Source organism: Aquarana catesbeiana, linkage group LG13 (genome assembly GCF_042186555.1).
Source record: "Aquarana catesbeiana isolate 2022-GZ linkage group LG13, ASM4218655v1, whole genome shotgun sequence".
NCBI lineage: Eukaryota > Metazoa > Chordata > Amphibia > Anura > Ranidae > Aquarana > Aquarana catesbeiana.
The window spans coordinates 178926540-178954510 of record NC_133336.1 but is presented as its reverse complement, the minus strand read 5'-3'; the positions used below and the strand labels follow the sequence as shown (position 1 = coordinate 178954510).

At 44.5% G+C, this 27971-nt stretch overlaps 1 protein-coding gene across 8 annotated transcripts in view; it reads right to left on the bottom strand.

Moving 5' to 3' along the window:
* Nucleotides 1-27971, bottom strand: part of LOC141117456 (CD48 antigen-like) — a 155065-nt gene that overhangs the window by 44488 nt on the left and 82606 nt on the right. For all 8 annotated transcript variants that reach the window (XM_073610329.1, XM_073610331.1, XM_073610328.1 and 5 more), the window contains exons 3-4: nucleotides 18302-18568; nucleotides 5562-5663 (exon numbers count right to left, since the gene is read on the bottom strand). In XM_073610329.1, the coding sequence (XP_073466430.1) occupies nucleotides 5562-5663; nucleotides 18302-18568 (369 nt within the window). The remainder of the gene's footprint in view (nucleotides 1-5561; nucleotides 5664-18301; nucleotides 18569-27971) is intronic.

The window sequence follows — 27971 nt, the reverse complement described above, 5'->3', positions numbered from 1 at the left end:
TCAGGCAGGGTGGCAGGCACTGGACCGTCAGGCAGGGTGGCAGGCACTGGACCGTCAGGCTGGGTGGCAGGCACTGGACCGTCAGGCTGGGTGGCAGGCACTGGACCGTCAGGCTGGGTGGCAGGCACTGGACCGTCAGGCTGGGTGGCAGGCACTGGACCGTCAGGCTGGGTGGCAGGCACTGGACCGTCAGGCTGGGTGGCAGGCACTGGACCGTCAGGCTGGGTGGCAGGCACTGGACCGTCAGGCTGGGTGGCAGGCACTGGACCGTCAGGCTGGGTGGCAGGCACTGGACCGTCAGGCTGGGTGGCAGGCACTGGAACGTCAGGCTGGGTGGCAGGCACTGGAACGTCAGGCTGGGTGGCAGGCACTGGAACGTCAGGCTGGGTGGCAGGCACTGGAACGTCAGGCTGGGTGGCAGGCACTGGAACGTCAGACTGGGTGGCAGGCACTGGAACGTCAGACTGGGTAGCAGGCACTGGAACGTCAGACTGGGTAGCAGGCACTGGAACGTCAGACTGGGTAGCAGGCACTGGAACGTCAGACTGGGTAGCAGGCACTGGAACGTCAGACTGGGTAGCAGGCAGAGGTTTGGCAGAATCAGGTGGGTTAGTTGGTGTGGAAGCAAGTTGGGTTACAGGCAGGATCGTGTGGGTAGGAAAGAATTTTTGTTTCTTTTTTGGTTTAGCCCGTGCAGTTTTGTATGTAGGTGCAGGGCTGTAAGAAAAGAAAGTAGCTGGATCGAGGGAAGACCAAGGAACTGTAGCTAGAGAGGGGTTTTGTGGGACTGTTACAGGTGGAGGAGGAGAGACAGGTGGATTGAAGGCAGGATAGGTGCTACACTTGGAGACTGGGTAGTAGTATTTGGTAGGGGGTTGAGTAAACTGGGCTGTAGCTGAGGTTACCATAGGCGACGGGGAGATAGATTTTTGGGAAGGCAGGTGATTAATGGTAGGGCTGGAATATTGTGGCTTAGCTAAAGACAGGAGATCTGACCATGCCTGCAGCACAGGTTGAACAAATGCTGATTCACACACAGCCTGATTAATCAAGGATTGCACCGACTGGATGCAACTAGACAACACCTGCTGTGAACAGGAGGAATAGTGTTCCATGAAATAGGCAGGATCATCCTCTAACAACCAAACCAGGGATTCAACTTGGCCATAATTGAAGGGGGGAGAAAAATCATCACTTCCCTCGGGAATGCATGACAGGGCCAGTTTAGCACATAACTGGATCAGGGGCTGAGCATCTTCAAATGACATACACCCCTGATCCACTAGGGAATGAGCTAATCGGATAGTTTCCATTAGCTGGTCACTAGTCCACCCTTTTAAAATCTGGCCACAATATTCACCATCCTCTTCCGCTAGCAGAGAATAATAAATTATTTCTTTGCAATCCATATTAGCAGACCTAACAACCAGGATGGTTTCTCAATGCAGCCACGTCTGGTCAGGGATGGCCTTGCTATACTGTCAGGAGACTAGTAGACCAGACTGTGTGGACTGCACAGAGATAACCCAAAACACATGTAAGTGAATAGTGATATTTATTAAAATAGGTGATAATTTAGAAAATACAAACAGTGAACAACCAACCCAACAAACCCACTACAAACAACAATATCTACAGCAAGGGGCAATACCGGAATCACAGATGTCAGCCAGGCCAGGGTCATACACAGCAGGTCAGCAAGAACAAGGGATATACCAGAGACATAAACATTAGCCAAGCCAAGGTCATACACAGGAAGATCAGTAAATGAGGGACAGGGAACCAACAGGACAGAGAGGGAATAGATCGGGCTGAAGGGTACAGGAACACAGAAGGGATCGGGTCAGGATAAGCTCGGGCACAAGGTCAGATGCAGGCTCAGGATCGGGTAATAGGCGAACAAGGTCAGGGCTCAAGGAGAGAGATACCAAGGCAAGCATATGAGGGCTTGCCGGGTATTTATAGGACTGACTGTGATTGACTTCAAGTCACACCTGAGCGCAGGGAGTGTTGCCTGCTCCATACTGCCAGGATCCATCCGCTGGTGGACGTCAGTACTGCGGCCAAAAGATGAAATGACACCAGCAGGGAAATATTCTCCTGACAGTTCAACACTGCCAGGAGACACCTGCTGGTGGACCCCAGTACTGCATGCCAAACGATATATCTTACCAGTGGATGAATCCTTTCCTGACAGTTTTAGTGTTTGAAATCTTATGGAGGTCAGGGTGCCTACTCCAAAACTTCAAGTACATTAGAGCAGGGGAAACCCTACAGAATTTAAAGGATAGAATCTTCTGTTCCATAATGTAAGGATTGAATTGTATACAAGCAAGCATAGAGGGGGCATTAAAGGATTTAGGCTGGCCGATGCAAGCACGCTAATAACCGCAGAATCTATATATCATGATGTTTGTCCTTTTTCTCCTGTAAGTGGACTATTCTAGTGCTCTAGTGATTAGGTTCAAGTGGTGCATGCAGTTTTCCAGAAACGTGTCACTCCAGACTGTGTTTTTAGGGCATGGCAGCCCACTTTTATTTAAAGGTAACAAAAAATTTGAACAAACAGTAATCTTCCCTCGCATCACTGTATAAGCACAAACTATAGCCTCCTGGCTTACTCACTGTCAGCTTCATGCTGTTTTGGTCGCGGGCCACATCTGTCATCTACAGATGTGCACACATAGGCTGCCACCTGCAGCCTTAGACTCCTGGAGCAGTCTCCTACTGGGACCCTCCCAGGCCAGACTTCCTGTCTGTAGGGTGGGGGCTGTCTCCAAGTCTGAGCCCTAAGCTCTATTCCTGCGATGATTATGAAGCCAGCACACAGGTGTACAAATAGCAAGCCTACCAAAATCAGGCATACACTGCTCATATGCACCTGTGCCATGGGGTCGCATCTCCACATCAAATACATGCATACACACTCAGATATATACAGATACAAGCATACACACACTCAGATATATACACAATCAGATACATGCATACACACTCAGATATATACAGATACATGCATACACACACTCAGATATACACAATCCGATACACGCATACACACTCAGATATATACAGATACATGCATGCACACACTCAGATATATACACAATCAGATACATGCATACACACTCAGATATATACAGATACATGCATACACACACACACACACACACACACACAATCAGATACAGGCATACACACACACACACTCAAATATATACAATCAGATACATGCATACACACTCAGATGTATACAGATACATACATGCACTCAGATACACACAAACAGGTATACATACACTAGACACAACCACAACATACTGTGAGATGAATACTTACCTATTTAGCAAGGTAATGGGCAGCCAGCTTCTCTCCTCTCCTCTCTGTCCTGCTGTCCTCTCAGGCTCCATTCGCACTAGAGGGTTTTTTGATGCATTTTGCAGAAATGCATGGGAATTTTTTAACATGGGTTCCTATGGAACATGTTCACATCAATGCCTTTTTGTACCTCTGTGTTTTTGGAAAGGGTCAGGGACTTTTTTTCATGCAAAATGCAGCGTTTTGCATGTAATAGAATTCAATGGACCAGCATCAAAAACGCAAGTGCAGCGTTTTTAAAGCGTTTTTGCAGCGTTTTTGATGTGTTTTGCGTTTTTGGCGTTTTTTTTTTTTTTAGACTGTATACAGTCTAAAAAAAACTGTAAAAAAAAAAAAACCAAAGCGCGGCAAAAACGCTGCAAAAACGCTGTAAAAACGATGTAAAAACTCCAGAAACGCTCAAAAGCAACATGCGTAGATGTGAATCGAGCCTCACACTCCGTGTAGCTCCTTCCTCTGCCCACCCACACACACTCACAGCTCCTCTCTAATACATCGGTCTGTCAGAGTGAACAGTCCTGAGGGCTCCAGTAGCCGGAACTAGAAGCAAAGCATCGGAAAATGCGGCCAGGAGGTTCTGTATCCCTCCACAGAGAGAAACAAGTCCCTTGTAATTAGGGCTGTTTCCATCCTGACAATTACAAATATGCGAAGATAGGTGAACATCCAATACATATTATGGAAGCAAGATTCTAATTACGGTTTTATGGGGATGCTATGGGGGTGTTGGAAGAGTTGCCCAAACCAACACCGGATAGCAAGGATCACCTATTATATACAGTTCATTTTCTTTTACCGTTCCTAACCTGGCTTAAGCCAGCCATAGATGGTTCAAATCTCGGCTGGTTTAGCAAGGACTGGCTGAGATTCAAACCATCTATAGGCAAGCTGATTGCATCCAAGTCGATCCATGGGTCAGCTTGGGTACAACCAGCATGTCGGATTTTTAGCATGTGATTACTGCCAGAGGCTATAGCTGCTAGCATAGATGGCTTCCCATGCCCACCCTGCCAGAAGAATACAATAACTCTGCAAGAGGGATTCCCCCATCAACAATGACTTTGTGATGGGTGAATCGAGAAAATTTCTCGACCCGTGGTTGCAGGAAAGAAAATCAAATCATCTATGGCAGGCTTTAGTGTATTAAGACAATGTGTGAAGAAGCTTATAGTAAATGACCGTATTTCTTACAAGATTTTACAAGAAAAATCTGCTTATAAAACCGCAGTTCTAGGGGCCCAGGAGAATTGTGATATTTGCATATACTGAAAACCATAGACCCACAAGTAGCAGGAGTCTCTCTCTCTGTATTAAAATCCCTTTTGATGTATGCAAGTGGACATTAGTCTTAAGCAGGCTATAGATGGAGCAATTTTCTTTTCTGCAATCACTGTCTGCAAGAAAGAAAAATCACTTGAATCCCTCCACTGGACCTATTGTGTCCTCCCAGGTGGGGAGCCGTCCCGGCCGGAAGAATACACAGTGAATATTGCTAGCAGTTATAGCCGCTGGCAATAATCGCATGAAAAATCTGCCAGGCTGATTGCACCCAAGTTGATCGATCGATCAACTATGGTACAATCAGCCTGCCCATACTTGGTTCGAATCTCGGTCAGTCCCTGCTGAACCGGCTGAGATATGAACAGTCTATGGCTGGACTTAATTCACTATAGACTACACTGTACAGATTGGCCTTAAAGAGGTTGTAAACCCTTGCGGTTTTTCACCCCTATGTATTCTATGCATTGAGATGAAAAACCTCTTGTAATGAACAAGCCCCCCAGAGCCCCCGTTTTACTTACCTGAGCCTGATCGTTCCTGCTCAAGGAGGTGTCTCGTGTCCTGATTGGATAGATTGATAGCAGCGCAGCCACTGGCTCCCACTGCTGTCAATCAAATCCAATGATGCGGGAGCCAGGGGGCAGAGCCGAGTCCTGCTGGCTGTGTCAATGGACGCAGCAGTAGGACACAGGAGCGCTCCTGCACAGGAATCCTGAGAGAGAGTGGTTCTCCGACGGGGCACTCGATAAGAGGAGGAGACAGGAGCGCCGCGGAGAGACCACAGAAGAGGAGGATCGGGGCCACTCTGTGCAAAACCAACTGCACAGAGGAGGTAAGTATGACATATTTGTTTAAAAAAAAAAAAAACCCAAACGTTTAGATATCCTTTAATTAGTATATACCTTTTTTTCGTATCTTCCAAATCACCCAAGCCAATATTATGAACAGCATCAGGAGCAATGAAATAATTATTGCGTACGACATGCGTTTCCCTGCAACACCATCTGCAATGAATTAAAACAAATGCAATATGATTTAATATAAATTGATTCTTTCAAAAGAATATGTAGCAATACTAAAATACCTTTAACACTTGAATTGTTTCAATGTGCTAATGTATTAATAAATTATATGTATCAATTAAAGCTTATATTAATACATATACTGTTGCAAAGAATTCTTAATTAACAATAAAATTTTTCTTCAGGGGCTTGTTAAAAAAAAAAATCAACAGGAAATAATGAAATCCTGCTAACACTCTCACATATTGTATTTACAAATTATAATAATGGTGAAGACTCTTGCCCTCATATAAGTTATAGAGTCAAAAAGACTTATGCCGCATACACACGATCGGATTTTCCAAAACAAATGTTGGATGTGAGCTTGTTGGCTGAAAGTCCGACCGTGTGTATGCTCCATCGAACATTGTCGGACTTCCCGCCAACAAATGTTGGCTAGCAGGTTTTCAAATTTTCCGCCAACAAAACTTTGTTGTCGGAAAGTCTGATCGCGTGTACACAAGTCCGAAGCACAAAAGTTCACGCATGCTCGAAATTAAGCAGAAGGAGCCGCACTGGCTATTGAACTTCCTTTTTCTCGGCTCGTTGTATGTCTTGAACGTCACTGCGTTCTCACGTTCAGAATTGTTGGCCAACATTTGTATGACCATGTGTATGCAAGACAAGTTGGAGCCAACAACCTTCGAACAAAATTCCACAGTTTTGTTGTCGGAAACTCCGATTGTGTGTATGGGGCATTAGGCTTCATTCACCCTGGAACGACTCCAAAGTTGCACGACTTTAGCGTGCAATTTTGATTCAACTTTGACACAACTTTGGATGGATGCAACTTGGATGCGACTTTGGCTTTGAACAATGATAATGGACAACTGTCGCACAACTGTCACTGTATAACATTTAGGCGCAACTTTCATGCGACTTTTAAAGGGTTTACTTTGCCGTCTATGGCACTCTAGTTGCGTGAAAGTTGGTGGAGGAACCTTTTCAAAGTCGCTATTTTAAATCACACATATTTCAACAGTTCTCATTGAAAAACATGGAGTGTGACTTGTCATGCAACTTTAGTGTCTAAAGTCGCATTATAAGTGGCACAAGTGTGAATGGAGCCTAATAACACTCAAGTATAAAAATGGATAATATATTTTATTTATCACACAATTAATACTGCCCAAAAGGACACCCACAATACTGTTACAAATAGAAAAATATACAGTATGTTAAAACATTGCAATGGCCTGCCCCCATATAAACAACTTACTGGTGTATCCTCAAATGCGTAAATATAAAACCTGTGGTTGCTATACATCAACATACAAAATTCAAATGGCAAAGAGCAAGAAAATTCTTCAAGTTCTTAAAATGCTTGCTGGTCATACTTTTATGCTGGATAAACTATGTAATAGGTACATTATACAGTATATCTCAATATATCAACTGTCAGTTTCAAAAGAAGCACAAATATACTATCATACTAAAGAAAGCTTAAACATTCAGATTATGAAAATTTGTATCATTTTGGTTTCTCTATATCCAATTAAAAAATATTAGCTGATATAACCAAAATGAAAAATGCTATAAAACACATGCATCATTCAATTGTGCACAAGTAATTGACTGCACGATTCAATTCCAGTATATATGTATGTATATATATATATATATATATATATATATATATATATATATACACAAACACACACACACACAAACACACACACACACACACACACAGTATATAATTATCCATGCCTGCTACTGCATATTAATGCACCTAGGAATATCCTTGAACACTTTATATAAGAAAATGATGCCTCTCACCAATTAAATCAATAAACCAATATGGAGAGTCCCTCTGCTGGGACTGCCCAATGTAAGTGCATATATCATAAGACACGTTAGCCAGAAAAAAAAAAAAACAATCTATGTAGATCAAAACAGAATATGCTTGTAGGTAGGTGCAGTATACTTTCGCCACTGCAGGTGGTGCTCAACAACATTGTAGGGGAGAGGATGTCAAGAGGATCATGGTTCCCCTAAGCTTTCCTGTGTCATTGGGGAAGCGATCTGGTTGGATGTGAATGTGACTCTAGCAGCCATCTTGGGTAAGGCAGGGCCTATTTAAGAACCTGTCTCCCAGGCTTGCTGGGAATTTCACACATGGTGGGTAGTGTAGGGACAGGTCACCCATCTGACAGCAAGGCTAGCTATGTTGTCCTATAATACAATAGGGTAAAACATACTATTGTGGTAATGTAAACTACTGGGCAAATTTTTTAGCTGTCCTCGTTGTTTTATATGAGCTTTTGTTAAACACTGAAACCAAGTTATGTCAATAAGGATTAACAAAAGTCTAACATTGACCCTTGCACTTATGGTGCTAAAATGCCATTTAGAGTTTGGAGTCAGAAATGCTTTCTTCATTAGGCCTCATGCACACTAGATGTTATAAAAACGCCAGTAGCTATAGCTGTTAAATACTGCATTAAAAGCAGTTTTCAGAATTTGAATCGGTGTTTTTAAGCGTTTTTTAGCTTTTTTTTTTTTTTTTTTTTAGCAAAACTATACTTCCACAAATTTTTAAGCTTTTATTAGCATTTTTAAGAGTTAAAGTGTTTTTTACAGTGGAAACAATCTTCAAACCCATTAGTTCTGGGTTATTTTTCCAGCCAGAAAACACCCCTGCCAAAAATAGCTGATAAAAGCCTATCTGTGCATGGACACATAGGATAACATGCTGGGGAGTTTACTGGCTGTAGAAAAAAAACAGCAGCTGTAAATAAACGTCCAGTGTGCATGAGGCCTAAGAACTAAAGGGATAATATTAGAAGAGATAACACTAGAAGACTCACCACAAAACAGAAAACAAAAGGGCCAAAGCCAAGAACCTAGTTTATTGCAGTTGCTTGAATGCCTAGAGTTCCGTTTACTATGGAAATTGCATACAAGCAAGCTGGAAGCTAAGTGACTTTTAGTGTATCCTTTTTGCATACAGATTAGTACATTTTCTAGGAAAGGATAGGTAGCATGTGTGTTGTATGACTATTCATAGCACTCTGTTATGTCTTGACTTGTGGTCCTGTGATTGTAAATAGTTTGTATGCACATCATTCTTGTTTAATAAAGCACATTAATAATGCTACCGAGTCAGTTTCCTTAAACTCTGTGAAGGTCCCCACACATTTACTTCCCTGAATTGTGTGACACAAATTCACTATGCTCTATGACTAGGCACTGCTGTGTCACACATTTCACAGAGCCTGCCTTCTGAACTACAGAGGTGCCAAGAGAAGGAGATTTGGGGCGGAGTCAGTCCAGGAATCACTGCTTGCAGACAGCAATGTACCACGAGATATGTAGTCCTTAGAAATGGAAAGTGAACAGCATAGGAGAAACTGCAAGCATAGACCAGAAAGTTGTGGGAAGCGATGGCCAGCAGACAGGCAGCTCTCACAACATGAAAGGAGATATTTTGTGTAAGATTATTATGGACTGTCCAGAAATAACCATTGTTTGCATTGTGATTACAATGCTGATGTTATAAAATTAATGCTGTATCATAGATTTCCTTTAACCTCCTCAATACAGTGCACTTACACCCCCTTCCTGCCCAGACCAATTTTCAGCTTTCAGCGCTCTCACACTTTGAATGACAGTTACTCAGTCATGCAACACAGTACCCATTTGAAATTTGCGTCCTTTTTTTTCACACAAATAGAGCTTTCTTTTGGTGGTATTTCATTGCTAGTGGGTTTTTTATTTTTTGTGCTATAAATAAAAAAATACCGTAAATTTTGTGGAAAAAAATGCCTTTTTCTTTGTTTCTGTCATAAAATTTTGCAAATTAGTAATTTTTCTATATAAATTTTGGCCAAAATTTATACTGCTACAATTAGTGGATATTGTTTGGTCTTTGTGAAAGTTATAGAGTCTACAAACTATGGTGCCAATCACTGAAAATTGATCACATCTGAGCAGGCCTTCAGTACATCAGGTGTATCTCATTTCTTGAGACACTAACAAGTCAGGAAAGTACAAATACCCCCCAAATGACCCATTTTTATAAAGTAGACATTCCAAGGTATTAAGTAAGTTGCATGGTGAGTTTTTTAAGTTGCAATTTTTTTCCCACAATTTCTTGCAAAATGAAGATTTTTTTTTTACAAAATTGTCATATTATCACGTTATTTCTCACACACAGCATATGCATACAACCAATTACATAGTTACCAACTGTCCCGGATTTCCCGGGACATTCCCGGGATTTGGACTCCATTCCCGATTTTATTGTTTCCAGGGAAATGTCCCGAGAAATCCAGTTCCTCACGGATTTTCGCCACCGCCTGCCGCCACTAGAGGTCTGCAGCCAGCGGAGACATTGTCTCCGGCCGCCATTTTAAAGCAGACCAGGAAGACGGCTGGGGGGGTTGACGGAGCTCCTGCGTCGAAGCCCACCCTCCGCCCCGCCTACCCCCCGCCCCGCTGCCTGTCTGTTATGGAAAGGGGCGGGGGTTCTAACCATGCGGCCGGAGACTAGGACACCTGAGGTAAGGGGGGGGCACCGCTGGGGGCATCTGATGTAAGGAGGGCTCCACTGGGGACACCTGATGTGAGGGGGGCTCCATTGGGGACACCTGATGTGAGGGGGGCTCCACTGGGGACCCTGATGTGAGGGGGGGCTCCACTGGGGACTCCTGGAGTGAGGGGGGCTCCGCTGGGGACTCCTGATGTGAGGGGGGGCTCCGCTGGGGACTCCTGATGTGAGGGGGGGCTCCGCCGGGGACTCCTGATGTGAGGGGGGGCTCCGCTGGGGACTCCTGATGGGAGGGGGGGCTCCGCTGGGGACTCCTGATGTGAGTGGGCTCCGCTGAGGACTCCTGATGTGAGGGGGGCCCGGCTGAGGACTCCTCATGTGAGGGGGGGCTCCGCTTGGGACTCCTGATGTGAGGGGGGCTCCGCTGGGGACTCCTGGAGTGAGGGGGGCTCCGCTGGGGACTCCTGGAGTGAGGGGGGCTCCGCTGGGGACTCCTGATGTGAGGGGGGGCTACACTGGGGACTCCTGATGTGAGGGGGGGCTCCGCTGGGGACTCCTGATGTGAGGGGGGGCTCCGCTGGGGACTCCTGATGTGAGGGGGCTCCGCTGAGGACTCCTGATGTGAGGGGGGCCCGGCTGAGGCCTCCTCATGTGAGGGGGGGCTCTGCTTGGGACTCCTGATGTGAGGGGGGCTCCGCTGGGGACTCCTGATGTGAGGGGGGCTCCGCTGGGGACTCCTGGTGTGAGGGGGCTCCGCTGGGGACTCCTGGTGTGAGGGGGGGCTCCGCTGGGGACTCCTGGTGTAAGGGGGGGCTCCGCTGGGGACTCCTGATGTGAGGGGGGGCTCCGCTGGGGACTCCTGATGTGAGGGGGGCTCCGCTGGGGACTCCTGATGTGAGGGGGGGCACCGCTGGGGGCATCTGATGTAAGGAGGGCTCCACCTGATGTGAGGGGGGCTCCACTGGGGACACCTGATGTGAGGGGGGACTCCACTGGGGAACCTGATGTGAGGGGGGGCTCCGTTGGGGACTCTTGGTGTGAGGGGGGCTCCGCTGGGGACTCCTGGTGTGAGGGGGGCTCCGCTGGGGACTCCTGATGTGAGGGGGGCTCCGCTGGGGACTCCTGATGTGAGGGGCTCCGCTGGGGACTCCTGATGTGAGGGGGCTCCGCTGGGGACTCCTGATGTGAGGGGGCTCCGCTGGGGACTCCTGATGTGAGGGGGCTCCGCTGGGGACTCCTGATGTGAGGGGGCTCCGCTGAGGACTCCTGATGTGAGGGGGGCCCGGCTGAGGACTCCTCATGTGAGGGGGCTCCGCTGGAGACTCCTGATGTGAGGGGGGCTCTGCTGGGGACTCCTGATGTGAGGGGGGGCTCCGCTGGGGACTCCTGATGTGAGGGGGCTCCGCTGGGGACTCCTGGAGTGAGGGGTGGCTCCGCTGGGGACACCTGATGTAAGGGGGGCTCCGCTGGGGACTCCTGATGTGAGGGGGGGCTCCACTGGGGACATCTGATGTAAGGGGGGCCCCGCTGGGGATATCTGATGTAAGGGGGGGCTCCGCTGGGGGCACCTGATGCAAGGACGGACTCTGCTGGGGGCACCTGATGCAAGGACGGACTCTGCTGGGGGCACCTGATGCAAGGACGGATGGCTAGTGGCAGGTGACTTTGGCAGGTGACACACTCAGGGATCCCACTGATTCAGCATTATGGTGAGTTGAATGATTTCATTTTATATTACAATGTAATAATAGAAATAATGCACTTCTATCATCCTGACACCATAACAACCATGGTGACAGGATGATTGAAGTGCTAACACCAGGTGTTGGGAGTATCTTTATCTGCTGATTGTTAAACTTTCTAGCATACACATATTTCCATTGTTGTGTAGGATCTGGGGCTCTTGTCCCTCCATCCCTCTCCCCCCCTTTCCCTCTCCATCCCTCATTCATCTCAGACTCTAACCACACCCCCTTTGAGCCACACCCATTTAAGACACGCCCACTATTTCGCGTAAACCACGCCACATTTTTGCTTTTAGCCTGTGCCACGCCCACAAATGCATGCCCCGCCCCCTAATTATACCAAGACTCCGCCTACAGCAAAAAAAGTGTCCCTAAAATTTTTTTTACAATGTTGGCAACTATGTAATTACACCCCAAAATTCATTCTGCTACTCTTCCCGAGTATGGTGATACCACATGTGAGACTTTTACACAGCCTGGCCACATACAGAGGCCTAACATTGAAGTAGCACCTTCAGGCGTTCTACGAGCATAAATGACACATCTCATTTCTCAACCACCTATTACACTTTTGAAGGCCCTGGAGCACCAGAACAATGGAATTTTCCACAAAATGACCCCATTTTGGAAAGCAAACACCCCAAAGTAAAATCTATGAGGCATAATGAGTCTTTTGAACGGTTCATTTTTTTCCAGAAGTTTTTGGAAAATGTGGAAAAAAAATGAAACTGCTTTCTTTTTTTTTTACACAAAGTTGTCAATTTATAAGAGATTTCTAACACATAGCATGTATATAGCAAAAATTACACCCCAAAATACATTCTGCTACTCTTCCCGAGTATGGCGATACCACATATGTGAGACTTTTACACAGCCTGGCCACATATAGAGGACCAACATTGAAGTAGTACCTTCAGGCGTTCTAGGAGCATAAATTACACATCTCATTTTATTCCTCCTATCACACTTTTGAAGGTCCTTGAGCACCAGAACAGTGGAATTACCCACAAATTGACCCCATTTTGGAAAGCAAACACCCCAATGTATATTCTATGAGGTATGGGGTGCAGATGGGTACTCTGATGGGCTGAAGATAGGTACTCAGGTACTCTGATGGGCTGCAGATAGGTACTCGGGTAACTTGATGAGCTGCAGACAGGTACTTGGGTACTCTGATGGGCTGGTGACAGGTACTCGGGTACTCTGATGGCCTAGTGACAGGTACTCGGGTACTCTGATGGGCTACAGATAGGTACTCGGGTACTCTGATGGGCTGGTGACTGGTATTCAGGTACTCTGAAGGGTGGAGACAGGTACTCTGTACTCATATGGACTGTGACAGCTACTCAGGTACTCTGGTACTCATATGGACTGTGACAGGTACTCATATGGACTGTGACAGCTACTCAGGTACTCTGGTACTCATATGGACTGTGACAGGTACTCAGGCACTCATATGGACTGTGACAGGTACTCGGGTACTCAGATGAACTGTGACAGGTACTCAGGTACTCAAATGAACTGTGACAGATACTCGGGTACTCAGATGGACTGTGACAGGTACTCATATGGACTGTGACAGGTACTCAGATGGACTGTGACAGGTACTTTGATGGACCGTGACAGGTACTTTGATGGGTGGTGACAGGTCCTCTTTATTGGGGGGGCAATCAGTGTGATTGGTGTACACTGTAAGCAGTAACGAGATGTTACTGCAATCTCCTTCTCACACACGATCGGTGTGTGAGGAGGAGAACCCGGTAACATCTCGTTACCGCTCTATGTTTACATTTAGTGATCGGCTGTGAAAGGATCACAGCTGATCATGTGGTAAACAGCCGCCGGCCAATGGCTGTTTACCAGAGTCGGTGACGAGCAGGGTTCCCGGGAACACGCTGCAACCGACGTGCATGCGCAGCGTGCTCGCGCGCATGTGGCGCGCAAGTGGGGCGGTACCATCTGTGATCGGCCGTGACTTCATCACGGCTGATCACGTGGTAAACAGCCATGCCCAATGGCTGTTCACCCCCCTCAGTGGCGAGCGGTGTCTCCGTGACACGCTGCCACCGAAGGTACAGGGCTGCGCGCACACGATTGCGCGCATTCCCTGTTTAAATGGACGGACGTCATATGACGCACGCCCAGAATGAGAGCCGCACCTTCTGGCCGTCATATGACGGCCGGCGGGCGTCAAGCGGTTAAAGGGGTTGTAAAGGTAAAAACTTTTGACAATACCGCCGCCCCCAGCCCCCCCGTTTTACTTACCTGACGCCTCGAATCTCCGCTGCTCGTTCTCGTCATCTCCATTGCAGCTCAGCCTGGTCGCTGATTGGCTGCAGTGAATGGATGCTGTCAATCACATCCGATGACGCGGCGCGCCGGGGGGCGGGGCCGAGTGATACAGCGAGCGGCTAAAGCCGCCGGCTGTATCACAGGAGCGCGCCCGCAAGCACTCACCACCATGCGAGGGAGCTCACATTAAGGTGGTTAATGCTTGCGGGGAGGAGCTGAAACAGCCGCCGAGGGACCCCAGAAGACCAGGTTCGGGGCCACTCTGTGCAGAACGAGCTGCACAGTGAAGGTAAGTATAACATGTTTGTTATTTTAAAAAAAAAAAAAAATTACCTTTACAACCCCTTTAACCACTTGCCTACTATGCCAATTCTGACATTTCTCTCCTACGTGTAAAATTCATAATTTTTTTGCTAGAAAATGACACAGAACCCCCAAACATTATTTATGTTTTTTTAGCAGAGACCGCGATCATTGCAACTTTTTATCTCCCATGATATTTGCGCAGCAATTTTTCAAACGTGTTATTTTTTCATGTTTGAAAAGAAAAAAACAGTAACGTTAGCCCAATTTTTTTGCATAATGTGAAAGATGATGTTACGCCGAATAAATAGATACTTAACACACTTCAAATTTGCACATGCTCAAGGAACGGCACCAAACTTTGGTACTTAAAAATCCCCTTAGGTGACGCTTTCACATTTTTTACAGGTTACATGTTTTGAGTTACAGAGGAGTTCTACTGCTAGAATTATTGCTCTCACTCTAATGTTCGTGGTGATACCTCACATATGTGGTTTGATCGCCGTATACATATGTGGGCCCGACTTACATATACATTCGCTTCTGCTAGCGAGCACACGGCGACAGGGGTGCTTTAAATTTCTTTTTTATTTTATTGTTAATTTTACTTTTATTTTTCTAGTTTGATGCTGACTCATCGGAAATCTCTATGGTCAGCATCCAGCGCCGATTGGTTCCTTCTCCAGTTTGCCAATCGCAGGGGTGAGCCCAGAGAGCACCGGAGGGTGGCGGGAGGGGATGTCCCCCTCCCACCGCCTGTAAGAATGATTAAGGGGCTGAATGATCAAACCACTATCATTGTTCTTATGGTGTAGGGAATTGCCGGCACTAAAAGAAGATATCTGAATGATGTCTGTAGCTGCAGGCATCATTCAGACATCACCACTCAAACCCGACGGATGGGAAGCGGTTAAGCCAAATACATTACAATTTCATTTTACAAATCTTCTATAGATTTTCCCATGGCCTACTGGATTATCTATACATTAAACAGATTGTCTAGGTAGTCCCTCGTGCTACGCAGTTGTTGATAAACCTAATGGTGATGAAATGGAAATTGTACAGTCATAATGAAACCTGTGTGGCTTCAGTCTGAAAAATGTTCTCTACCACAAGCTATATAATAGCCACAGTTCACAGAAACTACGTAAGTGTGTAATAACTAAATTCTTATGTCACTGATGCCCACAGCTCTCTATGCTCCAATGGTCCACCTTTAGTGATCTATATCTGCTTCTCACTCAGACAAGGCCACTCTCTTGCCCTACATCCACCATTCTCAACTACGGTTCCGTAGAACCTTAGGGTTCCACCTGAGATTCCTAATGGGTTCCTTGAGCAATGATGAACTGATATCCCACTTACACTAACCTTCAACATAAGCGGCAATCTTCTACTAACCATAAATGTAAGGGCTTACCCCTACACTGATCACTAATGTAATATGGACACCACAATTTTTTAATTTCACAATTATTACTGAAAATTATTGTATGGGGGGGGGAATAAAAAAAAATGTTATTTATTTTTATTTAACAGGCAACATCCTTTATTATTTTGTTTATTTAAAATGTTCTAACACTTAAAGGGGATGTAAAGGTTTTTTTATTTATTTTTTTATTTTTTAATAACAAACTTGTTATACTAGAGTTTGCAAGGGTTTTGCACAGAGTGTCCCCGATCCTCCTCTTCTGAGGTCCCCCAGCGGCGCTCCTGGCTCCTCCCCGCATCGAGTGCCCCCACGGAGAGCCGCTTTCCAAGGGGGCACTCTTGTGGGCATGCTCCCGAGTCCTGCTGCTGCGTCTATTGACACAGACAGCAGCTCTTGCCCCCGCCCCCCGGCTCCTGTGTCACTGGATTTGATGGACAGCAGTGGAAGCCAATGGCTCCTGCAGCTATAAATCTGTCCAATGAGGACCCGAGACAGCGGCTCATTCTCAATGCTGGAAAGATCAGGTTCAGATAAGTAAAAGGGGGGCTCTGGGGGACTGCTGCATCGCAGAAGGTTTTTCACCTTAATGCATAGAATGCATTAAGGTGAAAAACCTTGAGGGTTTACAACCTCTTTATCTACTTCTCGCCCCCAGCCTATAGCAGATTGATGGCCGGGAAGTGGTTCAGTTATCCTGACTGAGCGTCATATGACGTCCAGCAATGTCGGCGTGCACCCGCGGGGGTGCGCAGTGGGGCGTTCACGAGTGCAACGTGTCAGTCTGACACGCTGCATCTCCGATCGTGGTAAGAAGTCTCTAACAGAGGCTTCTTACCACGTGACCAGCTGTGACCAATCACAGATGATCATCGCGTGAACCAGAAAGTGCCGGTAAACGGCATTCCTCGGTTTTGAATCTCTCGGTTTTGCATCGGCGAGTCTCCCTGCCAGAGGGGGGATCTGTGCTGATAATAAGCACATTGATTATCAGCACAGCCCCATCAGATGTGCCACCACAGCTGCTAAAAAAGGCCCATAAGCTGCCAGTCAGTGCCCCATAAAAAAATGGATGACAGTGCCCCTCACAGTGCCAATTAGTGCCCAACAGTAAAACCTGTCAGTACCTCATCATCAGTTCTGCCCATCAGTGCCTCCTGTCAGTGCCAATCAGTACCTCCTATCAGTGTCCATCTGTGCCACCTATCAGTGCCCATCCGTGTTGCATATCATTGCCACCCATTGGTGCCCATCAGTGCTGCATATCAGTGCCGCTTATCAGTGTCCATCGATTCTACATATCAGTGCCTCCTCATCAGTGCCACCTTATCAGTGTCAACTCATCAGTGCGCACCATTAGTGCCCATCAGTGCCCATCGGTGTAGGAGAAAACAAAATGTTATAACCGAAACAAAGAAAAACGGGTTGCTTTTTCAAAAATGTCGGTCTTTTTTAGTTTGTTTAGCAATAAATAAAAAGTAAAAAAAATATATATTTTTTTTTACAAAATTGTTGCTCTTTTTTTGTTTATAGCGCAATAAATAAAAACCACAGAGGTGATAAAATACAACCAAAAGAAAGCTCTATTTGTGGGAACAAAATGATAAAAATTTTGTTTGGGAACAGTGTAGCATGACCACGCAATTGTCATTCAAAGTCCGACAGAGCTGAAAGCTGAAAATTGTCCTACTGGTAGGGGCGAAAGTGCCTGGTATTGAAGTGGTTAAAGTAGAAGACATTTCTACACCAACATTCTAACACTAATCTCTCTAGCCCTGAAAAAATCAGTACACAGACCGTTTTGGAAGCTGCTAAGAAACGATAACCAGCGGCGGAAGCTCTGATCCCATGCTGAGCTGTCAGCCGCTGCTTCGCTGTGTAGAAGGGTGCAGAGGACACGTCCGTCAACGGAAGCCCCATAGTAATTCTATGGGTGACATCACTTCCCATTCATTTCACAGCCGTTGTTGGCCGTATCCTTTGCAGAGCTTCCGTCGCTGGAGATCGGGTCGGATCGCTTGCAGAAAAGGTATGTATACTGATTTTTTCTTTTCAGGGCTAGAGAGGTTAGTGTTAGAATGTTGTTGGCTATAGATGCAGGAATTTTAGTTTTAGCCTGGACTTCCACTTTAAGCTAATGCATCATGAACTATAGGTTTAGCATATGTGTTATTTGAATAGACTGCCTAATACACTCAAAAAGGTGCATACACTATTTTATGTAATGCGGTGCACCACAATGCATGCCAGTGCATCACCATGTGTGGTGATGCACTGCAATGCAGCTGCATTGGTATGCCATTAAGAATGAATGTCCCACCTTGTGCATTACACCTTTCTTGTTTGGAGACATTCTTCCAGTCAGCAGGATTGTGTACTATACACTGGAACTCCATGTCCCAGGAGTAGTTCAGTGATATGTGGATTGTGTCTCCACTATCTTCATAGACGGAGTCATTGTGCTTGTATATCCAGTTATAGTTCAATGGTGAAGAGTTTGTTGGTACAGAACATTGAAGAGTCACATTACACCAGTGACTGGTCCTCTCCTCCATCACAGAATTTATAACTGGGTCTGGGACAGGCTCTGAAATCACAGAACAGGGAAATTCAAGTTATACCATGTAATATTTGAACAGTGAAAATGTGCCAGAACTAATTATTTGTAAAATACAATATACTGTTTCTAATGTTTAGTTTTTTTTTATGATTTTATAGTAAAAACATAAAAGAGATCAGCTTTGATGTAAATAATGGTAATAAAGTATTTATGTACTTTGGAGCAGCCATATTTGCTCATCACATAGTCATCTCTGCTTCCTGTTCTGCAGTGCTACACAGTGATTGTGCTTTACTGCTTCTTTCCACAATGCAAATCTATCGGGTCAATTCACTAAACTTTATCACATGTGATAACAGTATCATATGTAGCAGTGCCCCCTTTGGGGGTCGCTTAGAATTGCATGTTCTTCTGCACAGTCTTGACCCTGTGAACTTTCCAGCCCTCCTGACAATCTGGGGTTCAGACATGTTGCGTCAACACAATGACACAATGCAGCTTGTTTTAGGTCTCTCAGATTTACCTAATCTAGAGAAGTGTCTTAAACAGGGTATTAGTCAGCCAAGTCTTGGATAAACAGCCAAAACTCAGTTGTAATACTGTAATCCCCAAAAGCAATTAAATGACAGATATGTAATATCTAACAAAAAATGACTTGTATCACCACAGAGTGGTACTGTAGATATAAAAAATGGTGCATGTGCTAAGTCCTGATTATATAGAAATAGATAATAGAACATGGGACTTTGGACTTTATAGGCACACCAGTATACAGGTTAGATCAAAATATAATATCTTTAATACATAATATAAAATTGAACAAACAGTTGAGCTTAAAATTCATGCTAAATATACTGCCTGTATATTACGTATTCACCACTCTAACATCAACCTAGTGCACTACATAGGAATAGAATAAATTCTATATGGTAAGGTTGACTCCAGAGTGCTTGATGTGTTGTAGAGTCGTAACATAGCTCGCTCTACATGTTACGCGCCAAGTTCAGGAGCCTAAAGAGGAAGTAAATTGTCAGCAAAATTAGGCTGTACGCAGAGCACACAGACAAATCTCCTGTCTCTAATAATAATAACATTTTGTCTAATGATATAATGCATCTTACCTAAAAACCCACTCATCCAAGTAAACAGACATTAGCACCATTTCTTACGTTCCCAGCTCGGTCAGCATCTCTGCCTCATACTAGCCAGCATGCCCTTTTATTAACACAAAAGCTTTCATAAACAGGAAGTTATGGTTCCAGCAGCCAATCACTTCTTACATGGGAAGTGACATCACAGGATATGACCATTTAAGGGTTTAACAACACAGCATGTGGACAACACAGGACATTACCAAATAAGGACATGACCATGACAAGGATGTAACATAGGATATGACAATACTGAAACCCTTCAAACAGGGTTAAATACAGAACCAATCACAGACATGTCTACATTTAAATAGACTAGCAGTGACGTGTGCAAATGATCAGGCGTAGAGCCATGCTTTCTGTGAGACAAAGGAACACTGGAAAGATGGCTCTGCACAAGACCGTGTGCAAACCGACTAAATGCTTTCAATGACGCGAACCATACAAAACCATGGCTCAGTGAGCCATAATTTTCATATAGTTATGCTATAGTTCCACTTCCCATGTACACAGACATGTTTGCTCGGAGTCATTAATGCAGTCGCCAAGAAGTGGCCAGTCTCTTGGTGAGGCATAAACGAACATCCCTAAAAGAGCAACAGATCTGCCATGTCCACAGGAAGGTTTTCGCGGCCAATGGTCTTCCGCCAACGTCTGTATGTGCGAATACGCTCACATGAGCGCATTACAGCAAAACCGATACTGGGGGACATTTGACAACATACATTTATAAAAATTTCCACAACAGCCCTCCGTTTTTTGTCATATGCTCCTATTTGTCCCTCGATGAAACTTGATCTTCTTACACCTGGAAATGAATCGGTCCTTAGAGTCCATATGAGTCCATAAAAAAGGAAAACACGGCTTGACATGTAGACTCTGTTTTTCAGGAGAGATGACATGGTGAGCTGTAGTAATCGCCGTTTGGTCTGGGATCCTCTGTGTCTTGTATGTGGGTTGGGCTTCGGGGCGTCTCATTGAGGAAGATGTGGTCATCTGCTTGGGCTCTGGTCACGCATCCAATCAGGCAACAGGAGCACCTCATCACGACATATAGAAGGAATAGAAATAAAAACAACATGAGTAAATATACCCCTACTTCCTTCAACGATGATCAGCTGAAAAATAAAAATTAAATCCCCAACGATTCCCAAACCCTTAAAGGGATTCCAACCTTCACTAGCTATAGCTCTGGCTTTGCCTTGCAGGGATCTAAGCCTTATCCATATGGGCCTGAACTTTGTCACTACTATCCCCGATCCAGGTACAACAATCTTTACTTATGAATTCCCAGAAACCCCCCTTGGACTGTGGGAACTTCCTTGTAGCTTCAACAGTTACATGAAACATCCCATCCTCAGTGTATGAGAAATTGTTCAATCGTTTCATAAGCTCAAGCCCCCACCATGTACAAGCAATTCCCTTCCAGCTGTCCCTGCCATTCTTACATTCTCTCGCGCCATCAGATCCTCACGATCGGCCGTGACATAAGATGCTGGGAAGAGTTTCACCAGCACACATGAACCTCTTGAATTAGGGGGAGTTACCTTATAAGCTGTAGATCCGCATTAATACCAAACTAAAGTTGAAGCACACTTGTAGGCTACCTAGTTATCCCGATACCAAAGCTGGCAAGAACCAGAGCTATTGTTAAAATTATAATTAATTTTACCTTCTAGAAATGTATTGTTAAATTCTATTGACAAGCTTGTTTGGATTTTACTAGTTTGTCAAAACTCCTCATACCAATATGAACATCCTATATATCATGTACCGCCTTCATCGCTGGGGCACTAGAGCTCAGTGGATTGAGAGTAGACCCAGCGATTGGTCCTGTTCGCTTTCTTAGTTAGTCAGAGAATACACTTTAAACAATAAGTTGGGATGCTTTTCATTATTACCCTTGCTAAAATTTATTGAACAAAAAAATATAAATAAACAAAGATACCCCTCATTCTTTGGTGTGGTTGAGCCACTTCTTGCAGTGGCTGGCGTGGTCTCATCCCTCAAGCTTCTTTACAACGACCCAGTCACCTGGCTGGAAAGAATGTGAGAATACCCCTCACAGTGTATGCATACACAAGCGTTTTCTGTTATACGCCCATACACTGCGTCGCCAGACTAAACTACACAGCGCACTTCCGTTTGTTTTCACTACAGAACAATGTGGCTTCTCTTAATCACAAAAAAACAAAAAAAACAAAATGGGGATAGCCTTCTGTTGTCTATTTCAACAGTTGTACGATGTCTCAGTAGTTACACGATCAAATAATATAAAAGGGGTTTTAAAACCAAAGCCTCTCTTTACTACCGCAAGCTATGTAGCGATAGAAAAAACCTCAGCTAAAGCGATACAACCCAAGCAATGCAAAGTAGACCGCATGGCTACACACATACAAAGGAATTGGAGCAGCTTTCACTCTGGCATGATTTACAGGCTAAAAAGCACAAATAACTTAACACTGCTCCTCTCAAGATGGCCGCGGACCATGGCCTCATGGTGACTACAAAAAAGCCAGGCCACAACAAAATGGCGCATTTTCCCGCCAAAACTGAAATCCAATACAAAAATCCCCACTCTTATAGGGCGTACACACGGTCGGACTTTGTTCGGACATTCCGACAACAAAATCCTAGGATTTTTTCCGACGGATGTTGGCTCAAACTTGTTTTGTCTACACACGGTCGCACAAAGTTGTCGGAAAATCCGATCGTTCTAAACGCGGTGACGTAAAACACGTACGTCGGGACTATAAACGGGGCAGTGGCCAATAGCTTTCATCTCTTTATTTATTCTGAGCATGCGTGGCACTTTGTCCGTCGGATTTGTGTACACACGATCGGAATTTCCGACAACGGATTTTGTTGTCGGAAAATTTTATCTCCTGCTCTCCAACTTTGTGTGTCGGAAAATCCGATGGAAAATGTCCGATGGAGCCCACACACGGTCGGAATTTCCGACAACACGCTCCGATCGGACATTTTCCATCGGAAAATCCGACCGTGTGTACGGGGCATTATACTGAAAAGTTGATAAAAAGTACAAACACAGCTAACCTGCAATAGCTTACATTCACTTAAAGGAAAACAGAAATGATGCCTAGAAACAAAATGGTGGCTCTTGTCACACGGTTTCACGCACAAAGGAATTGAAAATGGCCAACCGTAGCCACATGGCAGAGAACAACAAAAGAAAAGAAAATGGCAGACGAAAGCCAGGCCACTACCACATGATAGACTACAGCAAGATGGCCGACAAAACCCACAGCACAGTCATATGGTAACAACAACAAAAGGAAGGAATGTGAGGGCAGAAATGTGGCGGCAGTTGCTGCTAATGCCTATTCACATAAGTACCCCCATTAATTGAAAATTGGGACTATTGCGGTACTCGATAATGATATTGCAGTTTCTAATTTCTAAAAAGGTATATACATTTTAATAATTGAAAGTATCAAATTACAACGCAAAATAATTACATACAATCATAAAAACAAATACCACACTGAATACAGCGAGGGTAACCCGCAGAGTTGTTACAGGGGATATGTGTGGAGTTTTTGATCTCGACCGGTTTCGCGGTTGGAACCGCTTCTTCAGGAGAAACAAATCTAAAAAGTGATTAAAATAACTTAGCTAAATACATGCATATGTAGTTACATACATAAACAATGCAGCAAACATCATTAGTCACAAAAAGTAATCACAACACAGTACATACAAGGTAAAACTGAGGACAAGCTCACCCGCTCAAGTGGAAACAGTGGGACAGTGGAACCCAACACAATTCCCCCCGTGGCGGACACGGGGGATCTGTAAACGGACTCTAGTTTGGTAAAAAATAGTAAGATGAAATAAAAAAAAAATGTTTGATAATGATAATGTAGTAATTGGAAAATTAACAACGTGATGAAAAGTGCGGAATGTTGGCGTGAGACAGGAGAGGAAAAGGGAAAGGGGGGGAAGGAAAGGAAAGGAAGGAAAAGAGGAGAAGGAGAAAGGGGAAGGGGGGGTTTGGGAGGGGGAGAGAGGGGGGGGAGGGGAAGGGGGGAAGGAAAGGGGGGAGGGGGAGGGGGAGGGGGGGAAGAGGAGGGGGGGAGGCGGAGAGGAAAGGGAGGGGGAAAGGGGAAGGAATAGGAGGGAAGGGGAGAGGAAAGGGGGGGGGAGAAAGGGGAAGGAAGAGAAGGGAGGAAGGACAAGGAAGGGCATAAGCAGGGAAAGAGAGGGAGAAAAAAAAGGAGGGGGAAAAGGGAAGGATAGGGGATGCGGGGAATGAGGAAGTGTACCAAGGGGAAAGGGGGAGGGGGGAAAAAAGGAATGAGGGAAGGGGAAGGAATGGGATGGGGAGGAGGGGGAGGGGGGGAAGGGAGGGGGAAGGGGGGGAAGGGAGGGGGAAGGGGGGGAATAAAAAAACAGGGGAAGGGGAGGGAGAGGAAGGGGAAAAAAGGGGGGGAGGGGGGGAGGGGGAGAGAGGAAAGGGAAAAGGGGGGAGGGGGGGGAAATTCCTTTCTATCATACAACCCTGGGATGATGGTACCTATACTAGCCTTCTATTGACTTGTAACTGAGGCCTTACCATCCTTTCTGAACAACAAAAGGAAATGACAGACGAAAGCCAGGCCACCACAAAATGGCGCATTTTCCAGCCAAAACCAACATTTCTCCCCACAAAACTACACATTTGAGATACTAAATGAACACTTACAAACATTTCCCTCTACATACCACTAGGGACCTTGGATAACCAAACAGCACATTTAAAATTGTTAAAGTTATATGAAAAAGCACAACAACAAACAAAATGGTAAATGAAATCTGGACCACAGAAGGATGGCCAATGACAAAAGGGCCACACTAAAACACAAGCACATGAAATGCAATTGTTGAACACTTAAACCATAATACAAACACTTTAGGAACAGTTCCACTGAAAAGCATGTAATCTCGCCGCACAATTGAGAATGCACACTTAGGAACACATGCTATCCAATGAAACAACAAAGCCACATAACACAGCTGAAACATCATATTCTTGTCCCCAAACAAAGTTCATATACTCACTGTTGCATCAGCTTCCATAACAAGCCATTGAGAAATACAAACAGTGATGCTTGCATGTATGCTCAGAACATTAGAGTTCCCCTCCCACAGGGCATAGCCCCTTTCAACACAGAAACAGTTTTTACAAACAGATTCAGCTACTTACAAAACTGCTCAGCCACACACACATTCCATGTTGCAAATGATCCCAATTCATACATTTCTATTTCTCATTCAGTTACACATACACTCGAGCTTGCAAATACAAATCACTCACACACACACCCAGACATACGATCAAACTTCCAGCATTATTTCAAAAGACGAAAAATCAGTGCTTTTGCAGAGCAGAGCCTCCCCAACACATCGGAAAGAGATCTGTTCTCCCCTCTTTCTTGCCGATGTGGAGGGTTCTGTTTGCTCCATAAGGACTTGGCTCACCATTCTCTCAGCGAAATTAGGCTGTACGCAGAGCACACAGCCAAATCTCCTGTCTCTAATAAAAATAACATTTCGTCTAATGATATAATGCATCTTACCTAAAAACCCACTCATCCAAGTAAACAGACACCAGCACCATTCCTTATGTTCCCAGCTCGGTCAGCATCTCTGCCACACACTAGCCAGCATGCCCTTTTATTAACGCAAAAGCTTTCACAAACAGGAAGTGATGGTTCCAGCAGCCAATCACTTCTTACATGGGAAGTGACATCACAGGATATGACCATATAAGGATTTAACAACACAGCATGTAGACAACACAGGACATTATCACAGGACATTATCAAATAAGGACATGACCATATAAGGATGTAACACAGGATATGACAATACAGAAACCCTTCCAACAGGGTTAAATACAGAACCAATCACAGACATGTATACATTCAAATAGACTAGCAGTGACGTGTGCAAACGATCAGGCGTAGAGCCATGCTTTCTGTGAAACAAAGGAACACTAGAAAGATGGCTCTGCACAAGACCGTGTGCAAACCGACTAAATGCTTTCAATGACGCAAACCATACAAAACCACAGCTCAGTGAGCCATAATTTTCATATAGTTATGCTATAGTTCCCATATATGCAGACATGTTTGCTCAGAGTCATTAATGCAGTCGCCAAGAAGTGGCCAGTTTCTTGGTGAGGCATAAACGAACATCCCTAAAAGAGCAACAGATCTGCCATGTTCACAGGAAGGTTTTCGCGACCAATGGTCTTCCGCCAACGTCTGTATGTGCGAATACGCTCACATGAGCGCACTACAGCAAAACCGACACTGGGGGACATTTGACAATATACATTTATAAAAATTTTCACAACAACCCCAGCAAAAAACGAAAAAACAAAAAACCCTGCAAGAAAAAGGCATAATTAGCTAGTATGCATACCATACTAGCTAATTATGTATTACTTACCTCATTACTTACCTCAGGTCGAAGCCTCCGCATCGGTCCACGTCTCCCCCTCCAACCGCTGACATGTTGTCCCGGAGTGACTTCCAGGTATTGCGGCTCCGGCGCTGTGATTAGCCGGAGCTGCGATGACGTCACTCTGCGCATGCGCACGGGAACGGCACAGTACAACTGAAGCAATGGCATATAGCACCATTGCTTCAGTTGTCTTAAGTGCGCATGTGCCGCATGACGTCGGCACATGCAAATACAGGGATATCTCCTAAACCGTGCAGGTTTAGGAGATATCCTTGTTAGCTACAGGTAAGCCTTAATATAGGCTTACCTGTAACATAAAGTTGTAAACAAGGGTTTACAACCACTTTAAGGCAACTATTATGCGTGAATAGAAAGAAAACATAAGCAACATTATATATATATATATCTATCTATCTATATATAGATAGATATATCTATATATAGATAAATATACAGTAGCTTAAAGTGAGTACATCCCTTACATTTTTGTAAATATTTTATTATATATTTTCATATGACAACACTAAAGAAATTACACTTTACTACAATGTAAAGTAGTGAGTGTACAGCTTGTATAACAGTGTAAATTTGCTTTTCCTTTAAAATAATTCAACACAGCCATTAATGTCTAAACCGCTGGCAACAAAAGTGAGTACACCCCCAAAGTGTCAATATTTTGTGTGGCCACCATTATTTTCCAGCACTGCCTTAACCCCCTTGGGCATGGCGTTCACCAGAGCTTCACAGGTTGCCACTGGGGTCCTCTTCCACTCCTCCATGACGACATCACGGAGCTGGTGGATGTTAGAGACCTTGTGCACCTCCACCCTCCGTTTGAGGATGCCCCACAGATGCTGAATAGGGTTTAGGTCTGGAGACATGCTTGGCCAGTCCCATCACCTTTACCCTCAGCTTCTTTAGCAAGGCAGTGGTCATCTTGAAGGTGTGTTTGGGGTCATTATCATGTTGGAATACTGCCCTGCGGCCCAGTCTCCAAAGGGAGGGGATCATGCTCTGTCACAGTACATGTTGGCATTTATGGTTCCCTCAATGAACTGTGTAGTAGAATTTCATATTAACCAATATATTTTATATTATTCATAATAATTTGCATATGTTTTATTGATAATATAATTATTATTCATTATTATTCATAGTATTATTCATATTATTATTATTATTATATAGTAGTGGTCTTATCAATATTATTATTCAATAGTAAAGCAATAGTTATTCATCTTTATTAATGTATACTATGCTATTCCATAAATATAGAGAAAGTCTTAATTTTTAAATGTTGAACTTTAGATGACCTATGCTTCATGCTGGTATTTTTTATAGGGCGGTCACAAGTTTACTGGGTGAAAGTGTAATAGGATAGTTCATAGTTTTTAAGTTCACTAATTAGAAGAGAAACACTTTGACATCAGTTGAACTACAGCCTGATAAGATAATATTCCTTAAAGGTAATAAATGATCATTGTCAAGAATAAGTGATAACTTCTTATACTGGTGGTTTCAAAATAATTATGTTGAATATGGGAAAGTTATGTACATTAATTTAGTTTGACAGGGTCAAAAAGGTCTGCTTGTGCCCTCATTAAAACTGTTAAATACATTGAATAAGAAGAACACTGATGTGTATGTATGTATTGATAATTAGACAATATTGAATAAAGTACCGTATTTTTTCGCACCATAAGACATACCTGACCATAAGACGCACCTAGGTTATAGGAGGAGGAAATTAAGAAAAAAAATATTCTGAACCAAATGGTGTCCTAAAATATTTAATATTATACTACTAC